The 12,572-nt window shown below is 40.0% G+C and overlaps 1 protein-coding gene across 1 annotated transcript in view; it reads right to left on the reverse strand.

The window, feature by feature from the left end:
* The window catches only part of LOC139727652 (diacylglycerol kinase delta-like), a 262,979-nt gene that overhangs the window by 99,003 nt on the left and 151,404 nt on the right, over window positions 1–12,572 (reverse strand). Inside the window, exon 4 of the mRNA XM_071638631.1 lies at window positions 332–412. Coding sequence (XP_071494732.1) covers window positions 332–412 — 81 coding nt within the window. The remainder of the gene's footprint in view (window positions 1–331; window positions 413–12,572) is intronic.

The raw sequence follows: 12,572 nt of genomic DNA on the forward strand, positions 1-12,572 counted from the left end.
TTACAATAATTACTCTAATCAAATCCTGTCATACTCAACTGAACAAATGGGTGTTCTATTGTATTATCATCTTACATGCACAGGCAATCTAAACAAGATATTCATATTCAGGAGAGCTGCCAAAAAAGACGAAGAAATAAATAAAATTTGTTCTAAAAGAAAAAGGTCATGCAACCCAGGAACTTAAAATCTCTTAATGTTTATATGGGTATCACATGTGAAAAGTAATTTCAAATCAATTGAAGAATTATAGTCTAATTTGGCAAAGAGGGGAGGGTAGGGGAGACAAGGATAAAAGAGAAGAAGAGAGTAAACATTTTCAAAAACTTACCCTGAAACTATTGTTGACATTTTTGGTACTGTTCTCTGCGACGCTTACATCGGTTAAGTCAACCTCTTCAAATATTTCAGACTGCAAAGTGAGAAAGGAGACATGAATATGATTATGACAGTGGTAAAGAAAATGAAGAGGATAAACAAAGATTGCTCTCCTAATGAGTTGTTCTTTTATATAGAGAAAAATGTGTTAAAGGTGTCAAAAATGCATTCTTGAACCTGTACTGTAGAATGAAGTCACATGCATGAAATTCATTGACACACAAATGCTCAAAGCAAGTATTTTGTCGTGTATTCACCATCTTCAAAAGTTCTATGAAGACATTAAATGCATTAATCACCTTGAATACATTCTCTATTAATAGAATGCATTCACTGGCATAGAATACACATGCAGACCTGGGAGGCATTCAAAAGGCTAAAATGCATCCACTAAAGATGAATATACTCACCTATAAAGACATACAAATGCATTCCCAGACCAAAATGCATTGGATCAGAGCAAAAGAATCTACTCATAAGCCAAAACAAATACATACAAAGTGCATTCATGGATGCTTTGTCAGTCATACAACACATCTCTCAGAACTACAATGCATTCAGACATGCAGATGGCATTCAAGTGTACTGAATGTATTCACAGACATCTGCATAACACATCTACCCATACATACAATGGATTTAACACGCATTCACACACACATGACTCAGAATGCATTCAGAGATATGCAGAACACTTCCGCAACATTAAAAGAATGCAGTGATACACAAACACAGACACACCCTCCTAAGGATGTCTTCCTCTCATTTCTGAACATTGAATTCCAATTTGGGATGATGAGAAACAAACTGCGGTGTGCCCGGAAGAACGACAAGAATGCGTGCAAATCAAGGAACGTGTGCCCGGAAGAACGACGCGAACACATGCGAACCCCATAAATATAACACATGCTTCACATGCATTCGCATCGTTCTTCCGGGCACATCTTCCTTGAATTGCATGCATATGCATTGTTCTTCCGGGCACACAATAAAACTTTGACACTGTATGGTATCAGCCGAATGAAAGAATCGACAAAGACGAAGACCAGCTTATTACTTTACTCTCATCTAGGTTTGGAAAAATCTATGGCAGCCAATGCCCACACATTGCGGAAAGAAACCTTACATCTCGCTGCAGAATATGGCAACATTGGTGATGGCATGACTGATTTCATTAAAACAAAAATGTCTATAACTATCTAAAATCAATCCCTCGTGACAGAAATATTGTAATCACCAATGGGATTTCTGCATGACAAATCCATTTCCTGTTGTCACTGGTAGAAAGTAATTAGTTTGCAATGCATCCTGGGAAGGGGGAATGTAGTGATGATTAAACCAAGAGATGGACAGTTTTATCTGGGAAATTTGCTACATACTTCCTTCAATTGGTGGTCAACTTTGAAGTGAAAGCTGTCATTGTGCTGTTTACTTAACATTCATACTCCTTTTTCTTTTGTGTTTAAGCACTATAATAGGGAACATGTGTATTCTCATCCTACTGACGGAGGTACTGGAAATTCAGTTTAAGATTTTACTTCAGTTGTGCTGCACAAAAACGGGCAGGCAATTACAAAAGGGAAAAAATCTATGCTTTGTACACACTTGTGCATGAGTTACTTCTTGGATCTTTGAGGAAAAAGAACAAATATAAAGGTCTGAAACCACATGCTAAGTCGCATGTAAAATATGGTCTTGTGATTTCTACTTGTGTGTACACGGTGACTCTGTTTTTTCCTGGGGTGACTACCGCCGGTGACGTTAATTGCAAATCGATGGCTATTTTCTGCCTGGTCGTGTTTGCGGTGTCGATGGCTTGCTGTCTTCCTTCAAAGGGATCCGGTTTCTAAGTTCATAGGATCTTGTAAGGTCCGTGGACGGGCAAACACGTCAGCCACACCGCCTCAGCAAATACGCACGGAGTGAAATACATGTTTGCCTTTAATTTGCGATCATGCACAACAACCCTTTTTCTGGTGGGTGGGGTGGGGGAGATGGAAAAGGGAAGGGGGACATCCTTGATGCTAAAGAAGATCAGAAGACAATGAAACACACACTGGGGTGTTTTTTTAAACAAAGTTATGTAAGACGGCAGATTGCTCACAATTTTTTGTCTACAAGAGCTCTCATTAATTCATTATGACCTGCAATTATTAAAGAAACTGCACACGCTATATTTCTTTTCAATGGAACAAGGGAATGAAGCTTTCAGTGACATCCGCTTACCTCCAATACATGTATTTTTGTTTCAAATCTCTCTCATGATTCATAACACAAGAGGTACAAGTAGGCCCTTAATGTAGATCCACAAGGCTGTTGAAAAAGGCATGTCCTTAATTACTCTTTCTTCACCAGCCTACATTCTGGATATTACCGTATTCGCCGGCGCAAAGGCCGCAGCGCCGTATAGGCCGCACCCCCGATTCGCGCAACGCAAAAAAAAAAAAAAAAAAATCACGGAAAAAATCACGGCAAAAAAATTCACGGGAAAAAAATCACGGGGATAAAAAATCACGGCAAAAAAAAAAATCACGGAAAATATGCACGGGTAAAAAAAAGAAATTACACCTTAACTAGACATTGAATAAATGCTTGATAACCTTTCTCTCATTGATTTTTCAGGTTTATAATATATCAGTCCATGATTTTCGAAGATCCGAGGCGGGATGGAAGGAAGACCAAACAGAATAAAAGCACGCAAATGTGCGTGCGGAAATTCCACATCGTGTGGACGTGTGAATGTCCGGAGCGTCAGAGAATGTTGTGACTCGATTGTGATTGAATCTGAAAGATGACAAAGATATTAATGTGACGCATAATACGTTTGAGAATGCCGTTGTCATGAGCGTTTGGGTATCCCGGGATTTGAACTGAGAAAAGTGGAAACGAGAAACGAGAAATGAGAAAGAGAAATGTTACGTTGTGCAACGGACGTGAATGAGTTCCATGAAAATGCGTAATTTTCGGAAGCGTCGGGAAGGCGTACTGATTTAGCACTGTAATTTAATAAAATGTCAAACTGAAAACAATACTTTCGTTGTCGACCCTAAAATGAAACTGAATTCGTATGATATTGATGAAGAAGCGTAATATTAAATTTTACGTCTCCAAAACCTGTGAAGGAAAGAAAAATAAGAAGACAGGATTTGTAACGATTTTTTTTTGTGTGTGTGTGTGTTGTTATTTGACTGAAAATAAAAACGAAATGCGAAGTGTAATGCTTTCTTTTGACTCATAAACTTATTCTTTCTTGAATATGTGTGGCCTTAAAAAAGGCCGTTGGGGTGCAGGATGTGGCCTTTAAAAAGGCCGTTGGGGTGTCTGGCCTTAAAAAAGGCCGTTGGGGTGTTTGGCCTTAAAAAAGGCCGTTGGGGTGTTTGGCCTTAAAAAAGGCCGTTGGGGTGTTTGGCCTTAAAAAAGGCCGTTGGGGTGTGATGGGCTTTTAAAAGCCCTCAAACTCTTCGTCGCTGCTTTCTTCGAAGACACGCCGCAGCTCTTCCTCATCGTGGTAGGCCAAGTCGTCGTCGCTGTCCCCGCTGTCGTCCGATTCCCCCATCTCATCCTCCCAGAGAAGGTCGTCCTGAGAGCCGTCGAGTTCGTTGCTGATACTGCATTTCATGAATGCTCGCTGGATGATTGCCGGAGGCAACTCATCCCACACCTTCTTGATCCAGCCGCAGATTGTTGGCAGATCAACCTTCTTCACTCTGCCGCCCTTGGTGAAGAACTTCTCCCCTTCGATCATCCATTCTGACCAGCATTTTCGTAGCCCATCTTTGAACGGCTTGTTCACGCCGACGTCGAGTGGTTGGAGAACGGACGTCATCCCTCCGGGGATCATCACCAGATCTGTGTTGCTGTCTCTCAGCAGTTCCTTCGTCGGGGCCGTGTGGTGACATCGGAAAGCGTCCAACACGAGCATGCTTCTTCTTCGAGATAGCCCGCCGACTCGCCTATTCCATACCACCCGCAGCCAGTCTTCTACCAGGGCCTGGTCCATCCACCCTTTCTCCTGTGCCCTTACGATGACGCCTGGAGGGAACTGCAGCTTGGGGATCGTCTTTCTCTTGAAGATGACGTAGGGCGGCAACTTGCCCCCATCAGCGGTGCAGGCAAGCATCACCGTGAATCGGTCTTTCTCATGACCCGTGGTTGTCACGCTGACGGACTTCGCACCCTTCGCCGAGATGGTGGTGTTGCTGGGGACATCAAACGTTAGCGGCGTTTGGTCAGCGTTGCCAATCCGGCTGAGAGGGTAGTTGTGCTGGCGGCGCTTCTGAATAACGTATCGCTGGAACTTGGTGGTCTTCTCTTCAAGATCTTCGGGGAGACGTTGGGCAATGTGGGTGCGCCGCCGAAATGACAGATCGTGGCGCCTCATGAAGCGGTAGGCCCAGGAGGTACCCGCTTTGAAGTCTTCGATGCCGCTCTGATCTGCGATGGACCGTGCCTTCAAGCGGAGTGCTTGGGTGGCAACGGCGTTACCAGCAGCCCTCTGCTCGACGACCCAAGCGAGAAGTTGCTGCTCCAGCTCTGGCCAGCGTGCCTTGCCGGATCTCATCGCCTTCTTCTTGCTTGGCATCTTCTGAAGGGTAGTCTTGCTCAGCCGCCAGCGTCGGATGTTCTTCTCATCCACATCATACTTCCGACCCGCTGCCCTGTTGCCAAACTCCTCTGCATACGCGCAGACAGCGAGTTTGAATGAAGCAGTGTACGATGTACGGCGCATCTTGGCTTGACTTCTTTCTTCTTCTGGGCTTGACTTCTTTCTTCTTCTGGGATGGACTTCTTTCTTCTTCTGGGCTGGACTTCTTTCTTCTTGGCTGGACTTCGTTCTTCTTGGCTGGACTTGGTAACCTTCCTTCTTCTTTACTTGGCACGAGAAGATCGGATGTCGGAGATTCGAGAGAACTTGGAGAGATGATGCGAGTGAACTGTAGGAGAGCTAGAGATCGAATGATGGAGACCCCATGTTTCCCCTACCATTTATAGGCGTAGCTAGATGTCGGTACTGCTTGTAATCATTAAAGATAATTAAGGTACTTACCTTCAAAGTAATTGGCCCGCCGTGCCCTGCATTGCGTTAATCCCTTTGCTGCCCGCTTCCCTATTGTTGTTCACACACTATTGTGTTGAAACTCGTAAACAACTCCCGGAACTGGAACTGGTTGACAGTCGTTGATTGACAGCTATCAATAAGGCATATATGTACACTTGCTCAATCATGGAATATTCCATGATAGCATCGTCATCTCATCGACATTACCTCCACCAGTTCTCATACACTGTACTCTTGAATTCATGATCATAACGTCAATATTATAGGCATCGTACCAACAAATAAAACAATATATAACAAAGCTTTAATTACATGTAGCATCATGACATCAGTCTTACCACAGTCACCATTACCCGAACACCAATTCATAATCTTTATCAAAATAAAAACTATAAAATAAATTTTATAGTTTGTAACTTCATCATTGTTCATCACCGATCACCAACACAATTTTCATGAAATAATCTCTAGCGTCATTTTGAGTTATCAACGCCAACATATCATGACAGTCATGATCATCATCATTATATCACCAAACAACAAATCAATCTTTATGAAGATGATAAAAACACAAACAACATTATATTCATATCCTCATCATTCTTCATCACCGATCACCATTACTAAAGTCAGGAAATTTATCAATCTCTAGACTCATTTTGCGTAGGCCGCGAAAGCTCAGCGCAAACATATGAACTCATAAATGTCATGATCGTCATTATTATACCAGCAACACCGAGCAAAATATACCTGTATAATAATCTTTATTAAAATCATCGACATGACATACGAATGTAATTAAATCAGCTCCAAATAGATCTAAGAACAAGATTATTTAGGACTGAGGTTGATCGGTAAGTCGGGAAAATGCTCTACCTTGCGATCTGTAAGGGAGATAAAAAGCAAGAAATAGTGTTAGTTCAGTACATGCTGTTTAAGTAGAACCAAGGAGGTATGTACAGGCAAAAGCCAGTACTTGCTTGATAGAAACATACACTGTATGTAAAGTTACAAGTTTCGTATTTTTAAATGAAGTTTCATGAGCAGCCTGTTACGAGACACGGTTCTGACTGCCGTACCATGTTTCTCCCATTTGATCGATCGGCTATGAATCAGCTACGAGTACGCATGGATTTGCCCATTCATAACATTAGACAATGCGTGTTGTGAGCGGAGCATTCATCGTTTGTGCACAGAAGCTTGCCGCGCTGAGCCGTACCGTACGTTGATGAATAGCACTAGCCACCGAGCGTGATTGTCTTCTTTGTCGTGTGCGAGTCGTCGAGCTGCATGTGTACAATAGACAGGTTATTGTACGTTGATGAATGGCACTAGCCACCGAGCGTGATTAACACAGTGTTCATTGTCATGTGCGAGTCGTGGACTTGATAGATCTGTGTACAATAGACAGGTTCGTGACTGTGACATGTCACTCTCAATGATTGACAAACACTCATATTTAGCGCTGCGCTTTGAGCTTAAGTTTAATTTTTGCCTCGTTAAAATTTTATAGACAGGACAAAGAGGACATGCTGATGAGGAAAGTTGTGAAACAAACACGGAATGCAGCTTTGCTCGTAAGATTTGTATACCGGTATTCATCGGAGGATGGTTGCCTCCGTAGTTGCCTATTGTGTAGTCCCATACGTGCATAAATGTGTTAGTTTTCACTCCCGACTTGCCGGGTTGCAGAGACCAATTTTTGGTTTTACCGCCGGATAGGCCGCACCCCGACTTTTCATTTTTATTTTTCTGAAAAATACTGCGGCCTATACGCCGGCGAATACGGTATATACAAATCTTCTCATCAGTAACAGACATTTTCAGGGTGCAAACAGTTTGATTCCAAGATAATATGACCCTTTGCCTCTGGGAATCATGTAGTTCATATCACAGTGTTGTGAGACATTCACCATCTCACGAGGATGAGGTTCATGTGTTTCAAACTGAAAGAACTTTCAGACAATTTCAGTCCTATCCTTTGCATCACTTTAATGAAACACCTACAGCAAAGACTTATGTAAGAGTACGTAAAATGTATGCCTCCCAAGAGACTGTACTCAATGAATCATATCATTCCCCTTTCTATGGCTTAAGTGGCCACTAAAGAGACACATACCTGACAACATTTCATTCGGGAAGGGGGGGGGGGGGTGTAACATTTACATGATAACATAAGTTCTGATTAGCTACATTCTTGCGTCCATTTTACAACATATATTCTTCTTTTTTTTTACAGAAAATATCATTGCTTTACAGTAGCATGAAGTGTTTGGAATGAGTCCATTGAATGCCATATATATAATGAAAGAATACATAGTAAATGATCTACTTCTTTACAAACAGCAATTTACTACATGCAAAACAAAGGAAGTGTGTCACTTCAGTGGGTGTATCTCATTTACACTTGAAAAGTAATTGAATTTCAAACATATTTGCCATCGCATTGTTCACTCTTGGACAGGTTTTCTACTTCATTTAAGATATCAAACCTGCCAATGTGTTTATTGTCTGACAAAGAACATAGAATTCTTTCTTTCTTTTTCATAGCATGGTAGAACTGATGTGTATTCACCATGCTTTAATATGAAATGATGATTTTAGTTTGGTAGAAATGATCTTTAAGATATTGTTAATGATGGCTCAGATTTTGTATTGAGCAGAATGGAGAGCACGATGTAAAAGAAAAATTGAGCAACCCCCATTCAAATATGTGCATGTCATGCTTGCTTCACTCATTTTAATCGCTCCAATTTCATCGTTTCCATCTCCCTGTTTCCATGGCAACGGCAAATATTCACTGGCCCTTGGTTCCTTCCTTATATTGTGCTTATTTTGCTGGCAGTGCTATTCCAATCTCGATGCATCTGGGTTAATTTTACAGCCACCACAACCACGATCATCTGCAGTGAAACGTGATGTTCTTTCGGATGGAAAATATCAGTGCTAGTTTCATTTTGTGAATGCCACAGCAAGTATGACTGATAGCAGGTTGAAATTGCAGACTTTTTTTTAAACGGTTTTGTTTAGGGTATTCTTTTTCCATGCTGCTCCAGTGACACAGCAGAATCAATATTTTGCATGACATGTAGCATCTAATCTTTCAAACTGCAGACAAGAATGTTCATACTTCTATGATACAGAAATACTCCTTATGTGTTCTTATTTTGCCCCAAATTGACCTGCACATCTTACCTGCACAACTATTTCTATAGCTTGTCTTCATGTTTCTGCATTTCTAAAAAGGCAACAAAAGAAAAGCCAGTTTGTTTGCCCATTGATACGAATAATTTCCAACATCACACCCATCTCAGAGGAAAAGAAATTGAAAGACGTCGAATTGATGTCGCACAGCTCTAGATTGCAACCGTACCGCTAACAAACAGTGCTTACATTACAAAATAAATCTATTACAAATGAACCGGGAGAAAAGAGAGCGAAATCTTGCGTATAGTCGTTGCGAGGAATTTAGAAAACATAATACGGATGCTCTCTTTCTTAGTTCTTTTGTTAGTGCTTTACTCTTGATGCAGGCCATGGTGCTATTCAAGAAGAGATGGATAAACACTCTGTGATACTCATCGGGTGCAATCGAACCTCAGCCCAGAGACAAGACTCACAGAATGAGAACTCAGTTTACGTGCAACCTTTGCGGTTTCAAAAGGAGGATGAAGCAGCAGAAATAAAAGAAAAGAAAGGTCTGGTATACTCTCCCTCTTTTTCTTCTTCTTCTTCCTCCTCCTCACGTCTTTTGCTGATGTAACAAAAGAAAGGGGCACTCCCTCCATTGACGACACTCAACTAGGATTTCTCTTTTATAAATTGCCTGTATCATTTCTATACACCTCCCAATTGACGTCCTAATTATAATCTGCTACCAATTCACAGACTCTCTCCCTTGATTGACTCGGTGGCCTTTGGCAAAAATACGATGCATCTTGGAATGATAAATGAAGAAAAAAAAAAATCAATATCAGTCGGATGAGGACAAATGTTTAATGAGTGCACTTGAGCAGTCTTTTTAAGATCTGGGCGTGTACTTTCACCTGGTGAGCATGAATGATCATGTTTGTGGGTGTTTTCCCTTCGAGAATAAACTCATCACAATTTCTCTACAATGATCTCGACTCCTCTGAAGAGCCTCAAATGTTTTGCAGTTTGGGAACGGTGAAGCCATTTCTATCTTTGTATTTTGCAAACTTGGCCTCTTGCTCTGTGGAAGTCACACAAAATTGACAGCTTCAGTTAGAAATGAACCAACAAATTATTTTAGCAACCTTGCAAAGCCATGCCCAATGAAAAAAGACATAAGAGTCAACATCAAACAAACAACTTGTACCAAACGACCACACATCAATGTATAGATGTACTTGCTGCATATGATGCACTTAATGAAGGGAATTCTACGAATACAATATACACGTAATTTAACCTTGTGTATCACATTACATTTAGGTCAAATAGGAGTGACCAGTTGTTTACTGGCTATTTTCAATTATTCCGGCTTTGACTCTTGTTTCATGAGTATGATGACGTCGAAAAAACAGTAACAAACTAGAAATGTCGCTACAGCGACTGGTTATACCCCCGCCAAACAACATTTCATAAGCTTTGGTCAAAACATTTCATAAGTTTTGGTCAAAAAACTGAGGAAGCAGTTAAATCCGCAAGATCTTTCCTTGATCTTCTGCCATTAACATGCCGTTACCATGGCAACGTACTTTCGGGTACTGTCGAAAAATGCGTCTCGCACATCTACAACCAAAGGCACACATCTGTACCAAGTTTCATGGAAATTGGGCAAAAACTGAGGAAGTAGTTTGCAACACAAAATTTTCCATCATTTTGGCTCATAATATGTGAGCTGTTACCATGGCAACATACTTTTTGTCACTGTCAAGAAATGTGTCATGCTGACCTATATCCTAAGACAAACATTCAATATGAATTCCATGAGAATTGGAAGAACACTGATGAAGCAGTTTTGCCATGAAGCATTTTGCCCTATATTTTACCAATAACATGCCGTTACCATGGCAATGCACTTTTTGCCACTGCGGAAATATGTGTCTTGCACATTAACATATTCAGATGAACATCTGTACCTAATTTCATAAAAATTGATCAAAAACTGTGGGAGGAGTTCGCGACGCAAGATTTGTACCCATTTTTGCCCATAATATGCCGTTACCATGGCAACGTACCTTTGGGTACTGTCAAAAAATACGTCTTGCACATCTACAACCCAAGGCACACATCTGTGCCAAGTTTTATGGGAATTGGTTGAAAACTGAGGAAGTAGTTCGCGACGCAAGATTTGCAACGGACCGACCGCCCGACCGACCGCCCGCCCGACCGCCCGACCGACCGTCCGCTGATTCCTATATACCCCCTTCAAACTTCGTTTGGCGGGGGTATAAATATCAAGATACCGATAATAATAGCTGAAAGATACAGTTTTAGGACGGAAGTCTACAAATGACATACAATGTATCCTTGTGTATCACATTATACTAAAGCCAAATAGGTGTGGTCAGTTGTTTACTGGCTATTTTCAATTATTCTGGATATGACATTTGTTTCATAAATATGACTGCGGCCATGATCTGCATGTCCTAGAAGAAAACAAAAAGAAAAAACAATTATGCGACAAATTTCATTTTCAGGATTGTAGTACAGAGCTGCTTCAATGTTGCAAGATACTGTCTTTGCCACAGTTCTGATGCAATGGGAAACTATAGATGCTTGTATTGGGTGTTTCTACAAACCAAAAGTGCTTCTCCTCACCATGGATGGAGGAAAATCACACAGTAAAACATAGTGCAGAATGATGTTTCATCTGAATTGAGCCAACAATGGAAAAACTCTGGACTTCGACAGTTTGAGGTGTTTTCAATCCGTATAAATCTTATTAATTCTGTAAAATTGATGAAATCTAAACTCCTAGCATCCTTGAAACTACTTTAATGGCAAAGAATCATATCTCCTTTACCCAAAATGATACACTTTTCATGATTTTGATATCAGAATGACTGATTGATAGTAAATGCCTTGGCAATTTAAATTTGTATCTGTTTTTTTTAAACATACTTCCTGTGAACGAGGTAGAATCTATTGCAAGTTTTGACTGATTTGTGATCAATCCAGTCTGAAAAGTTGCAGTTGATTTCACTTACAACTTTTTCATCAGAAGGATTTGCAATTAATCACACAATTGCCATTGATCGGGAGAGTTACAATTGATACGAATCAATCGCAATTCTTCATAAGACGGGGCCCAAGCGCTCCCTGCCAAATATATACAGATATTCTGAGGTATGGTTTTGTGTCTTTAGTTACTTATCCACTGACATAGGATACGTTTTCTGTGAGATGAACTGCAGCAACACACATGTGACACGATTTGCTATTTCTCCATTTGACAAACTGTTACCCACATAATACTCTAGATCAGCTCCAGTACATCACTATCTTCATTAGATCTGAAATCATCAGAATGCCCAATATCCAGTCCTTGACTTATCTCATCAACAATTATTCATTATCATCATTATTATTATTATCATTATTATTAATATTATTATTATTATTATTATTATTATTATTATTATTATTATTATTATTATTATTATTATTATTATCATTATTATTATTATCATTATTATTATTATCATTATTATTATTATTATTATTATTATTATTATTATTATTATTATTATTATTATTATTATTATTATTATTATTATTATTATTATCATTATTATTATCATTATTATTATCATCATCATCATTATACCTAAAATCAGATTTCCTCAATCAGGGTTGTGTTTGCATTTCATCCCAGAGAAAGACCAGTGATTCAAGTTTTTAGGGAGATCTTCGGCAGAATCAGGGACGTTTAACATCTCTGAATCGGGGTTCAAGCACTATTACATACATTGTGTATCACAAATACTAATCTTCAATATCAGATAGCCTTCTCCATAACTAACTACTAACATTCACAGATCAGAACCAGGCTGCTTCCAAAGAACAATGAGGGAAATCCTTGCAGGTTTACATGCAGCCTAATCGGCAAATAGATTCCCAAATCAGGGAAATATTCATATTCTCTTGTAATGGCATGGAGAGATAG

Source organism: Diadema antillarum, unplaced genomic scaffold (genome assembly GCF_040938485.1).
Source record: "Diadema antillarum isolate AM-2024a unplaced genomic scaffold, OU_Dant_1.0 seq00000139_RagTag, whole genome shotgun sequence".
NCBI lineage: Eukaryota > Metazoa > Echinodermata > Echinoidea > Diadematoida > Diadematidae > Diadema > Diadema antillarum.